Raw genomic sequence first — 25,498 nt, 5'->3', positions numbered from 1 at the left:
CTGTTAAGGATTCAGGATTTGTCGTTTTCTGTTTGGACTTGAATAAACTCTGTTTCTGTTAAGTCGCTTTTGGGTCCTCTTTCACCTGCATGACAATGACAGAGTACTAGGGCCACACTGAAGAAAAAGGATAAAGTCATAAATTTATGAGGCTGGTTCTTTCTGCAGAAAAGCTACATATTGTTTTTACAGTTTTGATACTTATGACAATGTGATACTTAATATTCTGGCACATCAGCATGTCTTTGTTTATGAAACCATACTGAAGTACAATTTCACGAAATGCCCCGCATCTGTCATTTTAACAACTGTCCTCCTTTAAAACAACTGGTTACAATATTATGACTTGTCTTTTTTTCCCCTCTGTGGCCCTAATATTCTATCATTTTATATATAGTCTATGGGAAACTGTAAATTATCTAATGATAGCAACATCTAAAAATAATTTTTTATCCAAAATCATTGAAATTAATGATCACAAACGTTTAAATAATGACAGTGGGTCTAGTTATATGTGATAACAATGTATAGTGAGCAGTGAAATAACTATTGGTTTCCATTTGTGGTGACTGCTGACTGACATTAGGGATGAGATTAAATAGATCCTGGAATTTAGCCTGGTCTGGAGCAGGCTAGCTCCACAGAATAAATCTCCATGGTAATTTATACCATAACATATCCTCCTGCCCCCTATCCATCTTTAGTGCAACCGGATTACGGATCAATTGAGCCAGGATCACCAAGATATCCTGGCTTAATCCCTTATCCTAGTTTTGTGCAACAGGCCCCTGATATGAGAAAGTCATAGCTGTATGGAAGTGGAGTGTTATTAGGGAATCTCAGTCAGGTCAGCTATATCAAAGATTTTTTTTATAACTAACCCATTGTCGTTTCCAATGGGAGCAAATTAATCATAGAGGGCAGACCAAGCATGGAGGTGAGCAGAGCCATTCGCGAAATCCTGTTGGCGTTTTATAGTATGTATTTGCATATTTCCGTTAGGGAACGCCCACACTGAAATGCCCTTCCACTCCTTCTAAACAATGCATAAATGTTTAAACTTTGGCAAAGGGTAACGTCTAAAAAACTGTTGTGTCCACAATGTTCGTAACATATTTTAGTTTTGGGAAGAGAACTGTACTGAGATCAAATATATTATTGGAGAGAAAATGAGCAGAATGTCGGCAGGAAACATCTCCCACTGCCCGCCACTGGGCTTCCTCTCATTACCATATTTGGTGGTGAGTGGAAACGCCAACCGGATGCCTCACATTTATACATCCGGTGAAACGTCTGGCTAGTTGTTCTATCTGTGGCAATATCATATTTGGAGCTAGCAAACGGGAAAATGTTTACCATATTTTGTAAAACTTTTTATTAATTCGACGAAAATAATGGATATGTTCAGTAAACTGACACATCTCTTTCAACAGGCGTTGGAGACTGTAAGTATTGGTTGACAAGCCCTTTTCGTACTCCACTTCCTGGATTTAACTAGCTGGGTAGATACTGTATGATGCAAGCTAATTGGCTAGCAGCAGCTAACTTTACTTTTCTTTGACTTTGTGCCATATAAAGTTAGCCAACGGCTAATAGTTAACTATTTACAGGCCTAACTTACAGGCCTAACATTTAGTTAAATGAAGCGCCAAATAACAAGTTGCAGTCTAATCCAACGCGTTAGCTAGCTAGCCAGCCAAGTATTCAATACTAGCTAACAAGATGGTGGCAAGCTATCTAGATTAATTTATTTGGTGTAATATGCATTTTGAACAATGCCAATGTTTATTATGAAGTTGTGTATATGTGTTAATCATTCGGCAAGTATCTACCGTTAACTTGCTACCTTAAAACTACATATGCCATGGCGTCTGAAATGTTTGTTGATAAAGATTTCCAGCTATCCCATAGAGAGAGATAGATTACTCATCTTTGTATCTCTGATATTATAGCGCCTGTGAAAGCAAGTAGTCAATTTTCTTCTTCACGATTGGCTGATGACCCGGTTGGACATGACTCCAACATAATCACCAGGAGAGATCAGCCAATGAAGTTGGAAGTCACAACCAGTTATCGACATTAAAATAGTGGAAGCCCTCATTGGCTTTGGCCATGCTATTATGGCTTTTTGGCCACTGTAGACCTCTAACATTCTCTATGGACTAGACTGACCTTACTCCATATTTGCTCAAGTGGAATTCCACAGACATATGGCACCACATTCCATCAGTGGGCAACTTTCTTGGGGGATGGGTAGAGTGACAAGCTTATACAAGACAGGACAAAGCGCAACTGATCAATGGAATATGTTTTGTGCTGGATAGGACATAATTATTTAGTATTTAGGCACATTCTTTGAGCTGAATCATCTCATGTTTCCAATCTTCTATTTTCTAGAGGGAGCCGTCAGTAAATTTATTGGACTCTTTTGTGGACCACTGGAAAGGGATAACCAATTATTACATTGAAACTACTGGTGAGATTGAGACACTGTTGAAATTAAGAAAATGTTGAATACCCCAGATGTGCCACCAAGCAAACTTGGCCTGAGTTGCATTGCAAACTAACTTGTCGGCAGTAGGTCGATTTCCTTTTAATACTGCTGTCATATTCGGCATGCGTTCATAATGGCCTATGTTGAGAGTGCATTCAACTGTGATGCTTTTCCAGGTCAAACGAGGCCTGTAAAGCAGACAGACATCCCATGGCGATTGAAGCAGATGCTGGATATCTTAGTTCACGAAGAGGCCCAACAGGGGCAGGAGGAGATGGGCCCTTGTATGGAGTACCTCCTACAGCACAAACTGCTGGAGACCCTCTGCACCCTAGGCAAAGCACAGGTACCACACACACAGCAGGTGAAATGTTGTCATGTGTGGTACGTTTTGATTAACCCTCTCTTCGACACTGATCTCTTCGTCCTAACAGTACCCCCCAGGAATGAACCAGCAGGTCCTGGTGTTCTTCTCCAAGATCCTGGTACAAATCCAAAAGCCAATGCTTCACATCCTCAATGTGTATAGGCCAGTCCAGGTAAGGAGTCATTCGTTCTGGTTATTGTTTGTCACTATGTTGTTGTCTATGGCTGTTGGAAATTTGATATACAGTGCATTCAGGGACTATTCAGACCCATTTTTCCACATTTTGTTACATTAGTCTTATTCAAAAAACAAAAAAAATCCTTCAATCTACAGACAATACCCCATAATGACTAAGAGAAAACAGGTTTTTAGCCATTTTTGGTTATGTATAAAAAATAAATACCTTATTTATATACAGTTCCAGTCAAAAGTTGTATTTATGTTTACTGTTTTCTACATTGTAGAATAATAGTGAAGACATCATGTAGTAACCAAAAGAAATGTTAAACAGATCAAAATATATTTTATTTGAAATTCTTCAAAGTAGCCAGCTTTGAACTCTCTTGGCATTCTCTCACTCAACCAGTTTAATGAGGTAGTCACCTGGAATGCAATTCAATTAACGGGTGTGCTTTGTTAAAAGTTCATTTGTAGAATTTCTTTCTTTCCTTAGAGTTTGAGCCAATCAGTTGTTGTGACAAGGTAGGGGTGGTATACAGAAGATTTGGTAAAATACCAAGACCATATTATGGCAAGAACGGCTCAAATAAGCAAAGAGAAACGACAGTCCATCATTATTTTAAGACATGAAGGTCAGTCAATCTAGGCGATTTCAAGAACATTGAAAGTTTCTTCAAGTGCAGTTGCAAAAACATCAAGCACTACGATGAAACTGGTTCTCATGAGGACCGCCACAGGAAAGGAAGACCCGGAGTTACCTCTGCTGCAGAGGATAAGTTCATTAGAGTTACCAGCCTCAGCAATTGCAGCCCAAATAAATGCTTCACAGAGTTCAAGTAACGGACACATCTCAACATTAACTGTTCAAAGGAGACTGCATGAATCAGGCCTTCATGGCTGATTTGCTTCAAAGAAACCACTCCTAAAGGACTCCAATAAGAATGAGATACTTGCTTGGGCCAAGAAGCACAAGCAATGGACATTAGACCGGTGGAAATCTGTCCTTTGGTGTGATGAGTCCAAATTTTAGATTTTTGGTTCCAACCACCGTGTCTTTGTGAGATGCAGAGTTCCCACCGTGAAGCATGGAGGAGGTGGTGTGATGGGGTTCTTTGGTGGTGACACTGGCTGTGATTTATTTAGAATTCATGGCACACTTAACCAGCATGGCTACCACCGCATTCTGTGAAATACTATTATCTATCGTTCTCTTTATCAAGATAAAGTGATATTTTAAATGTGCTTTCCTTAACTGTAAAATTGTCCTCCCAAAATTCCTGACATTCTTCTCAACAGAAGCTGGTTCGTCTGTGTGGTCTTCCGGGATCGCAGACTGAGAAAGAGGAGGCTCAGTTAATGTTTGTTGTTTGCTCCAGGGTGAAACAAGATCCGTATGTTCTCAACTACATTTTAGAGGTACTTTAAAATTCAACCTTTTTTATTTGGTTGTGCATTTTCAAGCACTAAACATGTGTAGGCAAGGGGCATACTGAATAGTAGTACTAAAATGGTAGAAGTTCGAAAATTAAAAGTAGTGGTAGTAGTACTTTATCACGTCATTAGTTTGACAGTAATTGACTAGATCTAGTTGATTTCATTGCATCATCTGAAGTAATGTCAATGTATGATTGATATATTTATTTTTTTACACTGTTTTACTTGTCATGTAGATTAAAAAGGATAATCACTCCAAGAAGTCTATTTCTACCTCTGAGGATACAGAAAAAGAGAGAAGTGGAGAAACTGTGTCTTCCAGTTACCCCACAGCTTCCAACCCTGCCTCCACCTCCAGTCCTCAACAGCACTCACCCACTGACTCTCCCTCAACTATTTTCCCAGCCAATGCAGGCCTCATCCATGTCTTGGTCCACTTGAGCAGAAGCCAGGTGTGTTCAGCAAGGACTATTTTACAAACAATACATAATTCATGAATTTGAGGCTTGTAAATGAACACGCTATCAATAATTTGCCACGTTTTTCTTTGTCTCCTTGTTCAGAAAAGCAGAGTTGCACTGAAAGCCTTTGAGAGCTTGCTGCTCCTTGTCAGCATACCAAAGGAAGATACTGCAGTGTGCCTGGCTGAAAGCACCCCACTGTGTCAGCTACTAGCTGAGAGGTTGTGTGAGCTCTTCAGCCAGCTCCCGGCTACGCTGGAGCCTGCAGACATACACAGTTTCCCCCAGACCCACTGGAAGTGAGTTTAGTGGCCCAGAGCATGCATGAGCCCTTACTGGCGAAAAATGTGCTGAAAGCACAAAATACTCCTGATTCTACAAGCCTCTCGTTCAGTTCACCACAAGGGGCTTATTGGCTCTGTAATTTGTGAAACTTGTAAAAGTGTGCTTTAAACAATTTGGCATACAAATTAGAGGTCGATCAATTATGATTTTAACGCCGATACCAATTATTGGAGGACAAAAAAAGCCGATACCAATTAATCGGCCGATATTTAAAATAAAAAGTTTTTATTTGTAATAATGACAATTACAACAATACTGAATGAACACTTATTTTAACTTCATATAATACATTAATAAAATCAATTTAGCCTCAAATAAATAATGAAACACGTTAAATTTGGTTTAAATAATGCAAAAACAAAGTGTTGGAGAAGTAAGTGCAATATGTGCCATGTAAGTTCCTTGCTCAGAACATGAGAACATATGAAAGCTGGTGGTTTCTTTTAACATGAGTCTTCAATATTCCCAGTTAAGAAGTTTTAGGTTATAGTTATTATAGGGCTATTTCTCTCTATACAATTTGTATTTCATTTAACTTTGACTATTTAATGTTCTTATAGGCACTTTATTATTGCCAGTGTAACAGTATAGCTTCTGTACCTCTCCTCGCTCCTACCTGGGCTCGAACCAGGAGCACAACGACAACCGCCACCCTCAAAGCAGCGTTACCCATGCAGAGCAAGGGGAACAACTACTCCAAGTTTTGGAGCGAGTGACATTTGAAACGCTATTATCACGCACCCCGCTAACTAGCCATTTCACATCACAGCGTTACACCAGCCTAATCTCGGGAGTTGATAGGCTTGAAGTCATAAACAGCTGAGCTGCTGGCAAAACACACGATAGTGCTGTTTGAATAAATGCTTATGAGCCTGCTTTTGCCTACCATCGCTCAGTCAGACTGCTCTATCAAATCATAGACTTAATTATAACATAATAACACACAAAAATGTGAGCCATAGGTCATTAATATAGTCGAATCCGGAAACTATCATCTCGAAAACAAGAAATACGGGACTGTTCTATATTTTATCTAACGGGTGGCATCCATCAGTCTAAATATTCCTGTTACATTGCACAACCTTCAATGTTATGTCATAATTATGTAAAATTCTAGCAAATTAGTTAGCAATGAGCCAGACGGCCCAAACTGTTGCATATACCCTGACTCTGCATGCAATGAACGCAAGAGAAGTGACACAATTTCAACTGGTTAATATTGCCTGCTAACCTGTATTTCTTCTAGCTAAATATGCAGGTTTAAAAATATATACTTCTGGGTAATGATTTTAAGAAAGGCATTATTTATGGTTAGGTACACGTTGGAGTCCTTTTTTGCGAATGGGCACTGCATCGATTATATGCAACGCAGGACACGCTAGATAAACTACACTGCTCAAAAAAATAAAGGGAACACTTAAACAACACGGTCAGAACACGCATAGCTCCATGTGGGAGGGGCTGCACACCTCCATGTGCTCGCCAGAGGTAGCCTGACTGCCATTAGGTACCGGGATGAGATCCTCAGACCCCTTGTGAGACCATATACTGGTGCGGTTGGCCCTGGGTTCCTCCTAATGCAAGACAATGCTAGACCTCATGTGGCTGGAGTGTGTCAGCAGTTCCTGCAAGAGGAAGGCATTGATGCTATGGACTGGCCCGCCCGTTCGCCAGACCTGAATCCAATTGAGCACATCTGGGACATCATGTCTCGCTCCATCCACCAACGCCACGTTGCACCACAGACTGTCCATCGGGAGCATGCCCAGGCATTGTAGGGAGGTCATACAGGCACGTGGAGGCCACACACACTACTGAGCCTCATTTTGACTTGTTTTGTTGGATCAGCCTGTAGTGTGGTTTTCCACTTTAATTTTGAGTGTGACTCCAAATCCAGACCTCCAAGGGTTGATAAATTTGATTTCCATTTTTGTGTGATTTTGTTGTCAGCACATTCAACTATGTAAAGAAAAAAAGTATTTAATAAGAATATTCCATTCATTCAGATCTAGGATGTGTTATTTTAGTGTTCCATTTATTTTTTTGAGCAGTGTAGTGATCATGATCAACCATGATTGATTAAGTTTAATGCTAGCTAGCAACTTACCTTGGCTTCTTACTGCATTCGCGTAACAGGTGGGCTCCTCGTGAGGCAGGTGGTTAGAGCTTTGGACTAGTTATGAAAACTTGAAATTGGTCCTAATTAATCGGCCATTCCGATTTAATCGGTCGACATCTAATACAAATAAGATTATTTCTTGGTACATTTTAAACGAGGTCTAGTTGTGACCACAACCGGACTAAATTTTGAATGACTTGGAATGCATTGCTTGACTACCATATGGGTGATAAGTTCATTATCGTTCAAACTGCAGCACCCCAAATGATTTGTTCTTGAGTTTGTTGAGCAGATGGGCTGTTTATGTTTTGGTTCTACAAAGCTGTGTCCATCATAATGTCAATAATCAATTAATTACATGAAATCTTGCACCATGTGATCAATTATCAGTTCTAAATGTGGTAATTATTATTATTTTTTACTGTCTGTAGCATGATCTATTTTACCTGCACTCATATAGGACAGACAGTTGTTCAGAATATGTCTCCAGAGACACCAGAGGTGCGCATATTAATCATGCTGTAGAATTAATTACAGCCAACAGGTCAAACAAACTGCTAAAATAAACAAGTCACTCAGAAAAAATGAATCGTTCATTAAATTATCATTAAACTAAAATCAAACTTAATTTTCATTACACATTTTACAAAAGTAAATCGTGGATCTATTTATCTGAAACTCACATAATGACTGATTCAGTTGCTTTGCTTTCCTAAGTGTTGTCCACTTGATCCTGCCTTTTATTCCCATCTTCTGACGGATCACTTTGTCCTGTCTTGCAGTTTTCAAATGCAACAACTGTAGTTTAGACATTTTTTATGATCTAACTGCCCCATAATCCAAAATAAGGTTGATTATCATCTATCAAAGTAATCAGACCAATTATTTTACAAATTTTGACTATGTAACTGCTTTGTTTAAGTAGTTCAGTAAAACTTTTGAACTTCTTCCATTACCACAAAAATACTTAGAGCTAAAGCAAGCCCCGCAACCTTACTTGTACAGTTATCATCTTGTTTTGATTTAGTAATGGACCTGATGTCTTGTGCAGTGTTCCATTCTCTCAGAGCGGTATGCAGGAAAGCCAGTCGTTTCCTGGTAGTGAGCACATGGAGAGCTTTTTCGCTTGGCTGGACTTCCTTGACCATATGATGAGGGAGGCACCAAAGGTAAAAAATAAAATAATAATTAAAAAAGCAGACATACTTGACTATTTCATTGAGTTTCCACCAAGAGAGGATGTCGAGTACATTATATTTGCTGTTTTTGTAGAGCCTCGCTGTGAAATTAGCCAAAGAAATTCACCATTGCTGGCTTGTCGGTGTTCTACAGCATGAGCTGCTCCAAATGTAAGTGACCCCCACTTACATTTTCTCCAATGGGGTTTTGTACATATACAGTGCATTTGGAAAGTATTCAAACCTTTCACGTTCACATTTTGTTACATTACAGCCATATTCTAAAATGGATTACATAGGTTTTTTTCTCATCAATCTACACACAATACCCCATAATGACAAATCAAATAAAAAAATTAAATTATCAAATTATAAAAAAACAAACATCACATTGACATAACTATCGAGACCCTTTACTCAGTATTTTGTTCAATCTTGGTTTCATCAGACCAGATAATCTTGTTTCTCATGGTCTGAGAGTCTTTAGGTGCCTTTTGGCAAACTCCAAGCGGGCTGTCATGTGCCTTTTAGTGTGGCTTCTGTCTGTCCACTCTACCATAAAGGCCTGATTGGTGGAGTGCTGCAGAGATGGTTGTCCTTCTGGAAATTTCTCACATCTCCAGAGGAAATCTGGAGCACTGTAATGAGTGACCATCAGCCAAGGCCCTGCTCCCCCGATTGCTCAGTTTGACTGGGCGGCCAGCTCTAGGAACTGTCTTGGTGGTTTCAAACTTATTCCATTTAAGAATGGAGGCCACTGGTTTTGGAGACCTTCAATGCGGTATAATTTATTTTGTACCCTTCCACAGATCTGTGCCTTGACACAATCCTGTCTCAGAGCTCTACGGACAATTCCTTCGATTTCATGGCTTGGTTTTTGCTCTGACATGTAGTGACAACTGTGGGACCATATATAGATAGGTGTGCCTTTCCAAATCATGTCCAATCAATTGAATTTACCACAGGTGGACTCAATGAAGTTGTAGAAAAATCTCAGGGATGTTCAATGGAAACATGATGCACTTGAGCTCAATTTTGAGTCTCATAGCAAAGGGTCTGAATACTTGTGTAAATAAGGTATTTCTGTTTATTGTATGACGATTGATGGGAAAAAATGATTTAATCCATTTTAGAATAAGGCTGTAACAAAATGTGGAAAAAGTCCATGGGTCTGAATACTTTCCGAAAGCACTGTACCTGGGACATATGGACTATTATTAAACAGTGGTTTGTGTTTTAGGTCTGAGATGGGCGTGCTGGTGAACACTGCGCTGCTGTGCTGCTCGGTGCGTCACATCCAATCCCCTGCCATGGTGGAAGAGCTGGTCTCATTCCTCCTAGGCAGACAAACACAGAGCGAGCAGCGCTTGGACACAGAGAGTCATGTGCTGCGTTATCAACTTATAGAGCACTGTGACCACATCTCCGATGAGGTAAGCCGAAGGTGCTGTTACTGTAGCCCTCAGTAAAGGCTGAACATGACTAAAGACGAGACAACTGGAGTTCACATCTCTCATGTTGCTACTATGAATATAGTTAAGCTATTTTTATTCCCTTATTCTTCGTTTGGCATACAACACTAAGGAAGTACCCACATTTTTTCTGGTTAATGCTGGTGACGTGCTGTACTTTCTCTCTGCCTCCTAGATCAGTATCACTACTCTGCTCCTGTTTGAAGAGCTCCTACAGAAGCCTCACGGGGACATTCTCTTCAACCTGGTCCTGAGGAACCTGGAGAACCGCTGCTATGTGACACGCACTCTAGGGGGAGGGGATGATTGCAGGCATTTCACTGACACAGATCCCGTGGAGGAGAATGAGTGAGTTAACTCATCCAGAGGTAGAGCTCCAATGGACAGATGACCTCTCTGTAGGGGCTAATAGAAATCAAGGTTGTTACGAGCCATTGTAACATTGTAATTGTGTTGATTGCATAGTTAATCATGACTATGAATAGTTCATGACAGACCAAATGGAGTATACAGTCATCAATACCACTCAGGAATGGCTTCTATACTATTCATATCTTTTTGTGTTCCCCCTGTACCTGAACAGAGAACTAGAGGAGGACCCTTTCTTCACTGACATGTACGGCGAGGATGAATTCAACAGCTCAGAGCATCTTCTGCATCGACCACAGCTCATCAGAGAACATCGCTGCAGTGGGCAAACTCAAGCATTGGACATTGTAAACAGGTGCCTTTAAACACAGAATGAAATAGAACACGGATACATTTCTCTATGCAGTTATTTTTATTACTGGTGGTTAATTGTCTAGGCACAACATTCATCCCCTCATTCGGGTCATAAAGAAAACTGATCAGACATCTCTCATGAAGGAACTACTTTTTGTATTTTAGCAGCTATAACTCGCTTTACAGTTTAAACTTTACACTGTCGTTTTGTTTTGCAGTTTTCTGTGTTTGGTCCCTCAAGAAGCAAAAACCTCTCAACATGTCCAAGGTGCCCGATATGAAACTTATGTCCATGATGCTCATGAGCAGGTGAGCGGAGAACTTCAAGTAGTGAAAGTCATTACCACGAGTAGCATAATTGCATAAATTGAGGTCTCAGATCTAACGCAAAACATCCATTTTTTATTTATTTTTTACATCTAGTTTAAAGCGTGCACTGCATTCTTGCTCAATTGGGATTGGCCGGAGTCCCGCAAACCAACCGAGTTGTCTGTATCCAGTTCTGACTTTTTCGAAGGCCACTTCCTCAAAGTCCTGTTTGACAGAATAGGCCGGATCCTTGAGCAGGTAGCCTTCAAGGGATTTATTTTTGTATTTTGTTCATTGGTCCACTGTTGATACTATCCCAAAATGTTTTGCATGTCTGCAATCAAGCTCTGAAGATGACGCACTTTCAGTACAACTGTGTTTTGTATATGGTACAATTATTGCATAGTCATCATAATACATTAGTGACCACCATGAGTGCTGTGTTTAGTCACAAACATCCCCTCACGTGTGTGTGTGTGTGTGTGTGTGTGTGTGTGTGTGTGTGTGTGTGTGTGTGTGTGTGTGTGTGTGTGTCTCTCTTAGCCCTATGAGCTGAACCTCCAGGTGACATCTGTGTTGTCCAGGCTGGCCGTGTTCCCTCACCCCCACCTCCATGAGTACCTGCTGGACCCCTACATCATCCTGGCCCCTGGAGCCCGCTCCCTGTTCTCTGTGCTCATCAGGGTGGGTGACCACTACACTCACCTCCTTCCTTGTCTTTGAGGTTTTACCGAGCTATAGTTCTCACAAATGCATTCCTAATTATGTTTCTCCTGGTTTGACAGGTGATAGGAGAACTGATGCAGAGGATCGAGGTGATCCCAAACTTCACAGAGAAGCTTGTGCATGTCCGAAGGCAGCTAATGGGCCTGGATGGGGAGTCTGGGTAAGTGCCATAGAGAAACCAAGTGCATTTGTTAAGTATTCAGACCCCTGAACTTTTTCCACATTGTTACATTAGACCATTATTCTAAAATTAATTTAAATGTTTTTTTCCCTCATCTACACACTACCCATAATGAATGACAAAGCAAAAACTTTTTTTTATACCTTTTTTTCTCATTTATAAAAACTGACATGTTACGTAAGTATTCAGACCCTTTACTCAGTACTTTGAAGCAGCGATTACAGCCTCGAGTCTTCTTGGGTATGACGCTACAAGCTTGGCACACCTGTATTTGGAGAGTTTCTCCCATTTTTCAAAGTAGATCCTCAAGCTCTGTAAGGTTGGATGGGGAGTGTTGCTACACAGCTATTTTCAGGTCTGTCCAGAGATGTTCAAGTCCGGACTTTGGCTGTGCCACCCAAGGACATTCAGAGACTTGTCTCGAAGCTACTCCTGCATTGTCTTTTCTCTGTGCTTAGGGTCGTTGTCCTGTTTGAAGCTGAACGTTTGCCCCCTTCTGAGGTCCTGAGAACACTGGAGCAGGTTTTCATCAAGGATCTCTGTATTTTGCTCCGTTCATCTTTCCCTCTATCCTGACTAGTCTCCTAGTCCCTGCTGCTGAAATACATCCACACAGCATGATGCTGCCACCATCATACTTCACCGTAGGGATGGTATTGGCCAGGTGATAAGCAGTGCCTGGTTTCTTCCAAACGTGACGATTGGCATTCAGGCCAGAGAATCTTGTTTCTCATCGTCAGTCCTTTAAGTGTCTTTTGGCCAACTCTAAAGGCTGTCGTGTGCCTTTTTACTGAGGCGTGGCTTCTGTCTGGCGCCTCTACCATAAAAGCCTGATTGGTAGAATGCTGCAGAGATGCTTGTCCTTCTGGAAGGTTCTCCCATCTCCACAGAGGAACTCTGTCCTCTGTCAGAGTTACCATCGAGTTCTTGGTCACCTCCCTGACCAAGGCCCTTTTCCCAATTGCTCAGTTAGGCTGGGCTGGCCAGAGTCTTGGTGGTTCCAAACTTCTTCCATTTAATGGAGGCCGCTGTGTTCTTGGGGACCTTCAATGCTGCAGACAATTTGTTTCTGGTACCCTTCCCCAGATCTGTACCTCAACATAATCCTCTCTCGGAGCACCTGAGCTCAATTGAGTCTCATAACAGAGGGTCTGAATAAGTTTTATTTTTAGTACATTTACAAATGTCTAAACCTGTTTTCGCTTCGTCATTATGGGGTATTGTGTTTAGATTGAGGACTTTTTTTTCGCCAAAAAAAAACAACAATTTTAGAATAAGGCTTATGTAACAATGTGGAAAAGGGGTCTGACTACACACTATATATTCGTTTAAATTAATTATTTGGTAAGTGTGTGTGTCCTGAATGTGATGTAGTGGTTAACCTGATCACCATGCACGCTGAATGAAGTTATATTTTCAATGCAATATGTGCGTAAAACACTTATGCAATATAAAAAAGGTGTAAATGCCATTCATGTGCGTTGACCGGCCACCACACCAATACATGTATTCTTCCTAATAACAAAAACCACCCTCCTGAGAAGCAGAATGAGGAAATTACAATGATTTTGTGTGGATCTTGCCTCCCCAGAGTGGATCACATGCCCCTGCTTAAGGGAGTGATCATCCTGGAGGAGTTTTGTAAGGAGCTGGCAGCCATTGCCTTTGTCAAACTTCCTGCCAACAACACAAACTTGCAGAACACTGACACCTTGTGAATCCTTGAACGGAACACTCAGTCAGACGGACGACACCAGTCGCAGCTGCTTACTTCTGTTGGTTGCACGAGTAAACAAAGCCATAGATGACCGGAGGTACAGGGGCATTAATTGTTCTCCAAAGATGAAGCATTGGTACTTAGGAGAATAGCAAATGTGTAAGATTAATCTCCATTTTTAAGTTTATTGTAAATGCTGAAATGTTTTGCTTTGAGTTTAGCTTATGTTACATAATGACTATCTTAAGCAAATTATCACACCTGGAAGTAATGTATGCAGTCGGTCAAATCAATGTAAAAGGTTGCGTTTCATCTAGTCTTTGTAACAATTGCATATATAAGATTGCTGTAGGCTATCCCTGGTTCCTGAGATATTAAAACATGTATTAGAATGAGGATTGAGCCGGTATTCATAGTGCTTATGTAGGATCATGTTCATTATAGACTAAACTGATCCTTGGTCAGCACTTTTAATGAAGCTTGATACATGATCATCTGGGCTGTGAGACTGGTTGGAACAACTTAAAACTGTGCGTCATCCAGTTTAATTATTGATACTTTCTGTTTGCATGGCGATGAGTCCATCCTGGAGGCAGAACTGAGCGGTTTCCGCTAGATGGGCCAGGTACAAAGTCTTAAGTAAATTAATACCCCAAAGCTAATGTTTTAATACAAGGTTAGGTTTAAACGATTTGTACTTTGTGGCTGTGCCAGCTAGCTACCACTCTGGGGTTGCTTCCAGAACAAGATTCACGACAAAAAACACTAACCTGTGCTTGCCTTTTCTCACGTTTTATTTCTGTGTTGAGGTGATGTCTGGTGTCTTATGTGGACCAGGGTCACAACACATCGGTCTTAATACATTGTTTTAAACATCAGTCTCTGTACAATCCTTTGTAAAGTATGATCATGCAACTTAACAATTGAGATTAGCCTCAAATAGACTCAGCGACATGAGCAGCAGTGCAACCAAATATAATGCTGAGAGTATCTGCATTGAAGTTTGCGTCCCTCTCCTACAATGTGATAGCTGAAGAGAATATTTTTGCTGAAGAGAATATTTTTGCTTCGTACTCTTTCAGAAGCCACAACGTCATATTCCTGAGTCAAACTGTCATAACAGTAATTTGATTTTTCTGCCATGGGTATTAGATTTCATGCGGCTTATCTAAAATGGATCATATGAAGCTAGATCATGATTGGTAGCTGAATGTAGTTTTTGAATAATAGCAGACTTGATTGAACGTTTGATCAAAAGGTTATAGACCCTATTCTGTATTTACAGTCCATTTTTCACAAATTATTTCTGATTTTTTTTTTTGCAATCTTTTCCAGCAGTTTTCGGAATGGTGGTCCTGTGTGGCTGTTGCAACGCCAGGGTTGTGGGTTGATTCCCATGGGGGGCCAGTATGAAAAAGTCCAAATGTACTCACTTATGTCAGTCGCTCTGGATTAGAGTGTTTGCTAAATGACAAAAGATGTACAAATTGATAAACGTTGTAATGTCTGCTCTCAAAAGGTACATATGTCTTTTGGCCGCTCATAGACAGGTACTTGCCCCACGTATTCCCAAAATCATCTTCAAGTAAAAAGTGTATTGTTTTTGGAATGTCATTTCACCACCTCCTTAGTAGAGACTATGCACTGGAAGGAAGGACCCAGTAGTTATTCTCTGTTGAATCTTGTCTCTTAGCTGAGGATTCTCCACTTTGTACCACTGAAAGCGAGGGCTCTCGATCAGTGGTGGTTGACTGGTGTGTGGCCCCTCCCCAGTGTGTTCCAAAGACACCACTGTGTTGAAGCAGAGTCCATCTGTCTTCCCAGGGACCCTTCCATTGTGCTGTATTCCCAGGATTCCCCTTGTGTTGACGTTGAGGTCGTAGTAGGAGGAGGGCATGGCCTCTTGTACCAATGTGTTGGCCGCCCATGTGACTGTGTGGGTTTTCACAGACACTGCCACAGGGAGGTGCAGGTCCTTAATGTTGCCCAAAAGGAGCCAAAGCACCCCATCAGAGCTGCTGAAAGTGAGGAGAAGTCGCTGTACAACAACATGGCAGCACATGTCTATAGGGTGAGCCACAGGATGCCAGGGCTTCTTTCTGTATTTCAAGGCGGTATCGATGAGTCTGAGGATGTCACGACCCCTCAAGGTGAGTGGGGAGTCTTGGTCCCACCACTGAGCCTGGAGAGACTCTGCATCAGCCTCTGCCATCGTCTTCAGGGAGCCTCCTAAGGGAGGAAAATATGCAGGAACAGCAGTGAAAAGTAACTAATCAATGCTGCCGACTCCTGAGGAATACAAGAAGTTCAAAACTTGACATTGACTTGTTGAAAGTCACTGAGCTCTTCAGTAAGGCCATTCTGCCAATGTTTGGCTAGGGAGATTGCATGGCTGTGTGCTTGGTTTTATACACCTGCATCAGGTGTGGCTGAAAGGTGTGTGTGTGTATATACCCACTCACTTATACTTGAAGAATATAAGCTGAGCACAACTAAGCCTGCTATTTGTATGAAAAGCTGAAATGCGTGGATAAACTTTTACCTGTAATCTCCGCCAAGAAAACGAATCGGATCCACTGCGGCCCCTGTTCTTGGACCAGAACCAGGGTAATGGGTTGGCAGTCGAATCCAGCCTCTTCCTTCACCTCCCTTCTCATGGCCTCCACAATGCCCTCTCCCTCTTCCATACGGCCAGCTGGAAGGTACCACTGTTTGTAGCAATTCTCCTTGGCCTCCTGCACCATGAGCACCTCATTCTGCAAATACAGGTGACACACACAATAGGATGCACTTTGATGAAAAGTGTAATGAGATGTCTTTTAAAAAATAATTTAAAAACAGTACCAGGAACTATTCTTACCCCTTGCAGACCTTACATTCCTGAGGGGGCATGTTAAATCCATGGGGAGCTCTAATAAAACAAGGTAGATTGGTTCTACTTCTGTTCAAATGTACAAACATTTGTGTGGCATTGTGCATTTTTTCCCCCCCTGACACGCAGGTTAAAATATCAAAACAAACTCAACCAATTATATTAATTTGGGGACAAGTCAAAATTTGTCAAATTTAGCTAGCTTGCTGTTGCTAGCTAATTTGTCCTGGGATAAACATTGAGTTGTTATTTTACCTGAAATGCAAAGTCCTCTACTCCGACAATTAATCCACGCAAACGGTCAACCAAATCGTTTCTAGTCATCTCTCTTCCAGGCCTTTTCTTTTCTTGACTTTATTGTGATTGGCAACTTTTCATAAATTAGGTGCAATACCGCCACTGAAATCGTTCATCTCAGTCACCCACGTGGCTATAACCAAAGAGGAGATGGCATGTGGGTACCTGCTTCTACAAACCAATGAGATGGGAGAGGCAGGACTTGCAGTGCGATCTGTGTCAGAAATAGAACCGATTTCTATTTTAGCCCTTGGCAACACAGACGCTTGCGAGCACAATAATTGAACAGATTTCCAAATATATTTTGCAATGCTTGCGCACGTGAGTAGTGTGGTCAGCCTGTTTGTAGCGTCCATTTGCTGTTGCTGGCTGGCAGTGGTTGCGATTTCCATTTGCAAGAATGTGCGAGCCACAAACTCTGCTTCCACTGGTTCAGTTTTGGTTAGATCCAACAATGGCTTGACCTTGTTCACAATCCAAAAAGTCTCAGGATCCATGGTACAGATCTTCCACCAGTTGACTTTCCTTCAATAAATCGTGATTTCCCCCAGCACGGCATCCAAAGTACTGAAAAAAAGTTTACACTCCCTATCATCTCCATAATCAAGCTGACCCACAGTGCATTCAACTACACACTCTTCCAGAGTTTCTCATCAGTCTCTGTTGTTTACTTGGAGCTGAGGTGCTCATGCCCTCCTGGCATGCCTCCCAAAGGTTTTCAAATTCATTGTCACACTGGAGTTTTTCAACGCACTTGGACAAGTTTGACACAGACATGCAGATCAGTTGCTGTGTTCAGGAGCCCCAGAATTGAAAGTCATGTTAGCAATAAACTCAAAGTTTGGCTCTATCGCTGCTTACAATAAGCCTTGGCCTGAAGTCTCACATGTGTCATACGTGAGTAGACTCGATTTTACAGAGCTGTTTACTTGATTTCACGGTCACTTGATTTCAAAATTACTGACACTGTGCTAAGGTGTCCAGAGCATCTCTGATCAAGTAGTCTTAAGTTTTCCCCAGTGTGCTGTGCAGCAGCCGTGGTTTCCCAAATAATTTGTACAGGGAGCTACACACATAAAAAAATGCATTCTGCCGCCTCAGACGACCTAGCGTGCACCCCATTTCAAATGCAGTTGGTGATTTTAAAGTTATCACATGTAGCATTAAGTGATTCAATTGATCTTGCAATATGTTCTGCACAACCGTGTCTCACAGACATCACACTAACCCCGTCGTAGCATTGACTTAGAATATTTAATGCTGAGGCCAACATTTGTTAGCTCTGAGATAACAAGGTTAGTAAGTGATAAAGCATCACATTGTTTGCTTGTTGCCATTGGCAGCAACCGCTCTCGCACACCATTTGCGTCTACAGATCGAATTACAATAGAAATGTTAATCACATCCAGTTGGATCTTTGGTTCCATCTACTTTCAATGTATACCACAATTCACCAATTTCCTCTGACAATCTTGCGAGCCATGATTTCATTCAGAAGGTCATGTATTGTATTACGTGGAATTGTGCTAAATGATTTTGCAAGTTCCTTGCCTTTTCTCAAAGGTTACTGCTTCCTCCTCCTCAGTCAATCGCATCCAAACTCCTTCCCAAAGAATGCTAATTTACTGCAATAAACTCCCAATGTCCACAATCCCTGAAATAATTTTAGCTGCTCAGTATTCACAGGAGTGGATTTCTTTCCATTGCGCTTCATGTTTCTCATAATCATGCATTTCACATGCTTTTTAAAGAGGTATGCTTCCCCGCCCTTTCGTGTTGTCATTGGCATGTTTCCAACTTGAGTAGCCAGTTTGAGTGAAGCTCTATCCAAATTAGTATTGGAGCCGAGGATAACAGCATCTGCCTTGCGGGAATATTCAAGCCACTCTGTTCTTGAACCAGGAGCTTTCTACTGAAAATGCGGCACAGGTAAGTGTCGAGACAAACCTGTGCTGGCTCCTCACAGATGTTGTGGCTGGGGTAACGGAGGTGCAGGTGTTTGTTGTGATGTTACCCTCATGCTGCTGGTGCTAGGCCATGGCTCATTCGATCTTGGTCAGCAGGCGGCGAGGGGAATGGGTGGGTATTGCATTTGCTGCTCTCCTCAACCTCTGGTCAGGCTACTCTGCATCGGTCTCACCATGGTCCTCAGTTTTTGCACTTGGCAGCACCCAGCCAGTTTTGGATATCCTTGCTGATCAAAAAACTTTGCCGACTAGCTGTAATTATTCAGTGCGCCACTACCAAAGCTTAAAAGCTAGCTGCAGCTGTCTGCAAAAGTGGAAAACATATGTACATTTTATCCCGCCCTGGGATCCAATTAGCTACCTAAACAAGGTAATGAAGGCGGTACCTTATGATATTGCAAGGCTAGGTGCCAAATCATATTTTGGGATTATAACTAAATTATTATTACTGTCAGGTTCTTCCATCTCATCCAAAGAACTCTGTAGTTCGGTCATTGGGTTCTTGGTCACCTCCCTGACCAAGGTCCTTCTTGCCCAGTTGCTTAGTTTGGTTGGATGTCCAGTTCTAGGCAAAGTAGTTTGACATTTCTTCCATTTCCCAATGATGGAGACCACTGAGTCCTTGGAAACTTTCAACACTCTAGAAATGGTTTTATACCTGTCATGAAGTTGCCCTCTTTGGGTACAGCAAACCCCATCCCCCTCTCCCTGCCTCCCCCTTTCCTCCAACTAGAATGCTGTGGTCAGAGAGAGGTCGTACATTCCTGATGATCTCCTCATGGCCACACAGTATAGCGAGAGTGAAGTTTCATAGAGAACAAAGGAATTTCTTCCACCTCAGAACTTGAGGTCCGAACAACGTTTATGTTCCGGAGAAGGTATAAAAGATTGGTGAAGGGCCTCCCGGGTGGCGCAGTGCTTAAGGGCGCTGTACTGCAGCGCCAGCTGTGCCACCAGAGACCCTGGGTTCGCACCTAGGCTCTGTCATAACCGGGAGGTCCGTGGGTCGACGCACAAATGACCTAGCGTCGTCCGGGTTAGGGAGGGCTTGGCCGGTAGGGATATCCTTGTCTCAACGCGCACCAGCGACTCCTGTGGTGGGCCGAGTGCAGTGCGTGCTTCCTCCAACACCTTGGTGCGGCTGGCTTCCGGGTTGGATGCGCGCTGTGTTAAGAAGCAGTGCGGCTTGGTTGGGTTGTGTATCGGAGGACGCATGACTTTCAACCTTCGTCTCTCCCGAGCCCGTACGGAAGTTGTAGCGATGAGACAAGATGGTAGCTACTTAAAAAAAAAAAATTGTTGAGAAAAGGGGTAAAATTTAAAGAAAAAATAAAGATCGGTGAGGAATCCGGCTACAAACTAGTCTGTTTGTTACAACTTGGGGAAGCTCATGGGAGACTGTGTGGCCACATTACCATAACTATGTTATATAATAGCCTCAGATATGAGGTTTACATCTAATTGTTGTAAAAGATGAATGAGTATGATACTGTTTAAAATTGTGTAATGTGATTTTGGACTGTAATGAAGGAAACTCCAATTCCCTTTTGAGCTCAACTAAATCAGAGGACCGCCCATGAGCCCAGTTAGTGTCAAGCATCCTGGGACAGCCCTTTTCTGCAATTCTGAATACAACCAACTTTGAGAAATTCTAATCGGGCCATGTTTTCCTCCATTACGAGGGGACAAAGGTTGCAGACCATTGCTGAATCTTTTAACCATACCACGTGGTTAAACTCAGACGATCGATACCAACAGAATAAGAACAAGTCTTTGATATTAATTACTTGTCTGCAGCTAGGAATTCGGTATCATTGAACGACAACCGCCGAAACATCCATTCTATAACGAAATGTATGAATGTCACTCTGAACAATCCACCTTAACCACGACAGAGAGGACAGAAACTAACTTTTCAACAAAGATCAAGACAACACACTGAGCGTAAATGTATACATTGATTGCAATTGTTCCCGAATGAGTGAGTGAGCGTTCAGGTGTAAAGGATTAGCATTTCAATTGTTATAATTAACTCTACCCCCACTTCCCCCCCCCATAATTGGTCGACCCCCCCCCCCCACTTCCCTTTTGTCTAACAAGCCGCGATGCCGGTTTAGCCCACTAGGGCACATTCTCCTATCATTTCTTGTAACCATATTTACTGTTTGTTTATGCATTTCTGTGAATTACTTTGTAATAAATAAATGATTTAAGACAATTGATATGGATGACTCAGTGAAGACTGAGTTTGTGCAGATAACCAACAATTTACGATGTTTGGAATGAGACTAACGTGAGGTAACGTAAATAATTCATCAGAAGACTATTGATCATATGAAAATATCTGAAAGGTTATATTGGGAAATTATAACCTTGTAATCTGAATATTTTCCTTGGTGCCCCGACTTCCTAGTTACTTAGTTACATGATTAATCAGTTAGATCGCGTAATAATAATTATAGAGAATCGTTGATAAAAACAAAGTCTAAAATTGAATGATGGTAAAGACACGACATTCCCTTCCCCAGATATGCCTCATCACAATTCTCTCTGAAATCTATGGACAATTCCTTGGACTTCATGGTATAGTTTCTGCTCTGATGTGCACTGCGGGACTTTATATAGACAGGTGTGTCTTTCTAAATCATGTCCAAACAATTGAATTGGCATAAGTGGACTCAGTCTAGTGTGACATCAAGGATGATCAAAGGAATATGGATGCACCTGAGCTCAATTTGGAGTGTCATAGCAAAGGGGAGTGAACTCAAATCAAAACTTATGTCAATTATTTCTGTATTTCATTCTGTGTTAATTTCTAAACATGTTTTCATTGTCATTCGGGGGTATTGTGTGTGTAGATGGGTGGGAATTCTATTTTGAATTCAAGCTGTAACAACAATGTGTTAAGTCAAGGGGTATCAATTCCTACTGTACATTTATTTTAGACAAAGGCCACAGAAGTCTAATGTCCTTAGGCCATGTGGACTTCTGCATGATAGAATAGTAACGTGTCAGGTTAGTAAGTGACCTAATTAACTAATTTAGCTCTTTAGCTTGGTGAATTAATCCCTTGTCCTTACAGAGTTCATTGCTCACTACCTTTTCATTGAAGATGACAGCGCTGACGATGTAGGTTATCGTTTTCCTCAAGGCAACTGCTTGGACCTCTGCGGGTGCCGAATCGAACTCGTCGTTCACTTCTAGTCCTTCACCATTTAAAAGCTTTTCCACATCATTGTTCACATTCATAACTGCAGGTGACCCCACAGGACAAGCCTGGTCCCTGCAAAGAGATGCATAGAAAGTTGCACATCCCATCTATGCTCCCAACAATTTAATGGGTAAATCTCAATCACCGTTTCAAAATGTCAGTTTATTCATAACATTTTTGGAGCATTTATTTTCAGTTTATCTTCTGTTAATCAATACCTCCAAACATTTTTGGGTGTGTCAGCTAATGCTTTTCACTGAATTATTGTAACATTAGGACATACACTGAGCATACCAAACATAAGGAACACCATAATATTGAGTTATGCACCCCCCCACCCCCTTTTGCTCTCAGAACAGCCTCAACTCACTGGGGCGTGGACTCTACAAGGTGTCAAAAGCATTTCACAGGGATGCTGGCCCATGTTGACCCCAATGCTTCCCACAGTTGTCAAGATGGCTGGATTTCCTTTGGGTGGTGGACCATTCATGATACAAGGGAAACTTAACCCAGCAGCCTTAGTTCAACACTCAAACCGTGCACCTACTACCCTACCCCGTTCAAAGGCACTTTAAATATTTTTCCTTGCCCCATTCTCAATGACCCACATTCTCAATTGTCTCAATATTCGTTTTTTTATACCTGTCCTCCCATTCATCTACACTGATTTGAAGCAGATTTCATGAGCGACATCAAAAAGGGATCATAGCTTTCACCTGGTCAGTCTCATGGAAAGATCAGTTGTAAGCTCAAGAAAAAAAGGTACATTTTTGTTTAGGTTGGTGACAGGTGTGTGTCAGTTGGCAGAAAGAGTCAGATGATACAGAATGTAAGCTAATGTTTAATGAATGGAGGCATGGCGCCATCTATAAACCATGCCCAAGTCAAGAAAGCTAACCAGCAGCACCACTTGCTACACTGATAGCCTACCGGCGGGTGCTTTTTCAAAGCTTATGTCAGATGCTCCGGTGAGTAATTGGCTCCAATGAGTAATTTGCTCAATATTAGGAGTTGAGAAATAATTTTGACATCAGCTAGCACGTTGTGGAACACACCTTCCACATCGTTCATTATTTTCCATAGAATGCATAGCCTCTTGTTGATAAATTATAGCAATGGAATAAAAGTGATAAACACATTTGCTGCTAGAAATCTGTTCAACATCCACTGCAGTAGCCGGCAAATTAAATAGATAGCTACAGTAGTAGCCATGGTAACCAAACACTTGCTAGTTGGGCTAACCAAACCATCAGTCCTAGCTTGCTATTATGAAAATCTAATTCAACAATACCGATGTTTTCAATTAGACTTTTGCTTTAAAAAGCAGCTCAAACAAAATGTAAGAATGAACTATAGCCATTGAATTCTGCTGTGCCGATATACCATGCGTTATAGGGAAATAATTGCACGCTCTAGAATGCCCTTCAAGACAATTAGAAATGAGTATTCAACAATGCCATGGTATAACATCCTATAACACACGCTATATTTGTATACTTCAATGGCTAGAGTTCATTCTTAATGTTCTATGTTTGAGCGGCGTTTGAAAAAGTCTAATTGAAAACATTATTGGCATTGTCGAATTTGATTGTCAGTGGCAAGCTTGGACTGATCGATTGGTTAGCTCAACTAGCAAATCTGTTTGGTTACCATGGGGACTACTTTAGCCATCTAGTAAACTTGCTATGTACTTCAGTGGATGTTGAACACATTTCTACTGGCAAATGTGTTAAATTATAGCCACGGTATTAAAGGGTATAATCAATTCGGTGCTCTATGTATACTCTGGAAAATAATGCAACTCCATGGAAGGTCAGTTCCACTCCGCCAGCGGGTCTTAGAACGCACTTTCCATGTAGTTCATTATTTTCCATAGACTGCATATCCCCTCGTTGATTATCTCTTTCAAACAATTAAGCAATAATTGTTGGGGGTTTGATATATGGCCAATATATATCACGGCTAAAGGGCTGTTCTTACGCACAACGGATACAGCCCTTAGCTGTGGTATATTGGCCATGTCACAAAACTCCAAGATGCTTTATTGCTAATATAAACTGGTTACCAACGTAATTAGAGTAGTAAAAATACATGTTTTGTCATACCCGTGGTATACTACGGCTGTCAGCCAATCAGCATTCAGGGCTCGAACCACCCAGTTTATAATGAGACATTTCACTGGATGTATAAATGTGAAGCATCCGGTTGGCGTTTCCACTCACTACCAAATATGGTGGTAAGAGGAAGCCCAGTGACCGGCAGTGGGAAAGGAGAAGATGGATTTTGGCCAATACAGTTCCGTTTCCAAAACTATAATCGGTTACTAACAGAGTGGACTAAGTTTAGTAGATTTTACCCTTTGACAAATCTTTCCTTGTACAGATATTGCCAATGACATGTTAATTAATATTCAGAGGCTAAACTTTCGCATGCAAGTATCGCTTTAACGGCGGCAAGTAAAGCCAGCCTGTCGCAGTGGGCCAGTATCCTAATTAAAGTTCACTGGTTCGAATACACGAGTGACAAGGTCAAAACTGTCGGCTTGGGCAAGTTACGTGACCCTAATTTCTACAGGTGCGCCGTATTATTATGGATGCCCCTATAAAAACACTACATTGTATCTATCCGGTATATTAAAAAACATGTAGGTGCGCTACTGTAGCTAGGACAGCCATTCAGCATTGTTTTGATGTCGCTGTTGAATGGGTATGCAAATTAACGTCTTGACATTACCAAAGTAACTATTAGAAATTACATTTGGTGATATTTATACCAATTACCTTCACTGAAGTGACATCAACTTTGACCGTCGGACTCGGCTGGCGTGTTTACTTGACTGGTGAGCTCAGCTAATCTTACTAACATCGGCCTCTTTACGTCCTTGACTAGTTGAGAGGCTTTGATGTGTTGCAAGAAACGCTAATATTGAGTCTGTGCCTCAGACTTCAAGGCGGCACCCTACACTGGTTGGATATCCCGGTTTCGATTTGAACGAATCATGACCTATTGTTTTTACAAAGGACCGCCCCAGCACTTTCAGTTCCAGCAAGCCCTTCCGGGATAACTCACACAGTAGCTAACAAGCACAAACGTTTGGAGTTCCCACATCGTTTGCAGTTAACATTATGCATAGTGCGCATAAATCATCACACACATTTCAAAACGTTATAACAACCCGTCTACGCTAAAACGAGTAACATATTAGACAACTGTAACCTGTGAAACGTTACAATCTTGTGGCTACCAAGTAGAAACTAATGTTAGTTAGCATAGCTAATGTTATTTAGCATTGTTCGGCCCATAGAAAGCCGAACAAAACTCAAAATCGGCTAGCTAATCAAATGTATTTAAGGCTGAACATTTCCTTACCCCACTGAAGTTAACCATTTTTCTTTCTTGGGAGTTCCTCTGTTTACATAGTATAGCAATACTGTGAGTCATCCCT

At 41.5% G+C, this 25,498-nt stretch overlaps 2 protein-coding genes across 4 annotated transcripts; one reads left to right on the top strand and one right to left on the bottom strand.

Moving 5' to 3' along the window:
- Window positions 1–1,267: 1,267 nt before the first annotated feature.
- fhip2b (FHF complex subunit HOOK interacting protein 2B) lies at window positions 1,268–14,584 on the top strand. Of its 2 annotated transcripts, none has more exons than XM_046346556.1 (17): window positions 1,268–1,445; window positions 2,398–2,476; window positions 2,671–2,840; window positions 2,929–3,033; window positions 4,338–4,457; window positions 4,712–4,927; window positions 5,039–5,235; window positions 8,428–8,569; window positions 8,673–8,749; window positions 9,819–10,011; window positions 10,226–10,398; window positions 10,634–10,774; window positions 10,992–11,082; window positions 11,197–11,340; window positions 11,626–11,766; window positions 11,868–11,968; window positions 13,581–14,584. In XM_046346556.1, exons 1-17 carry the CDS (start codon window positions 1,395–1,397, stop codon window positions 13,705–13,707), a joined length of 2,268 nt encoding a protein of 755 aa, XP_046202512.1. In that variant the 5' UTR covers window positions 1,268–1,394; the 3' UTR covers window positions 13,708–14,584. The 2 variants fall into 2 exon arrangements, with proteins under 2 accessions (XP_046202512.1, XP_046202513.1); XM_046346557.1 differs by having other exon boundaries at window positions 1,269–1,445; window positions 8,452–8,569.
- nudt18 (nudix (nucleoside diphosphate linked moiety X)-type motif 18) lies at window positions 13,878–24,979 on the bottom strand. Of its 2 annotated transcripts, XM_046346558.1 has the most exons (4): window positions 24,834–24,979; window positions 21,942–22,125; window positions 16,249–16,462; window positions 13,878–15,935 (listed from the first exon to the last, which is right to left on the bottom strand). In XM_046346558.1, the coding sequence occupies exons 2-4, from the start codon at window positions 22,089–22,091 to the stop codon at window positions 15,334–15,336; spliced, it is 966 nt and encodes a 321-aa protein (XP_046202514.1). In that variant the 5' UTR covers window positions 22,092–22,125; window positions 24,834–24,979; the 3' UTR covers window positions 13,878–15,333. The 2 variants fall into 2 exon arrangements, with proteins under 2 accessions (XP_046202514.1, XP_046202515.1); XM_046346559.1 differs by lacking the exon at window positions 21,942–22,125 and having other exon boundaries at window positions 24,834–24,975.
- Between the last annotated feature and the right edge of the window lie 519 nt (window positions 24,980–25,498).

The sequence above is a fragment of the Oncorhynchus gorbuscha genome, linkage group LG04 (genome assembly GCF_021184085.1).
Source record: "Oncorhynchus gorbuscha isolate QuinsamMale2020 ecotype Even-year linkage group LG04, OgorEven_v1.0, whole genome shotgun sequence".
Lineage (NCBI taxonomy): Eukaryota > Metazoa > Chordata > Actinopteri > Salmoniformes > Salmonidae > Oncorhynchus > Oncorhynchus gorbuscha.
Note: the sequence above shows the minus strand (reverse complement) of the source record. Positions and strands in the feature narration are given on the sequence as shown.

Bases quoted from the DNA above. Each gene is read 5' to 3' on its own strand.
- fhip2b (XM_046346556.1), top strand. From the start codon at position 1,395: ATGGATATGTTCAGTAAACTGACACATCTCTTTCAACAGGCGTTGGAG. The intron at 2,841-2,928 runs GTACCACACACA...TCGTCCTAACAG, and splicing joins GCACCCTAGGCAAAGCACAG to TACCCCCCAGGAATGAACCA. The intron at 8,570-8,672 runs GTAAAAAATAAA...CTGTTTTTGTAG, and splicing joins TGATGAGGGAGGCACCAAAG to AGCCTCGCTGTGAAATTAGC.
- nudt18 (XM_046346558.1), bottom strand. From the start codon at position 22,091: ATGAATGTGAACAATGATGTGGAAAAGCTTTTAAATGGTGAAGGACTA. The intron at 16,463-21,941 runs GTAGTGAGCAAT...CTGTATTTGCAG, and splicing joins CTGTCATCTTCAATGAAAAG to AATGAGGTGCTCATGGTGCA. The intron at 15,936-16,248 runs GTAAAAGTTTAT...TTCCTCCCTTAG, and splicing joins TTTCTTGGCGGAGATTACAG to GAGGCTCCCTGAAGACGATG.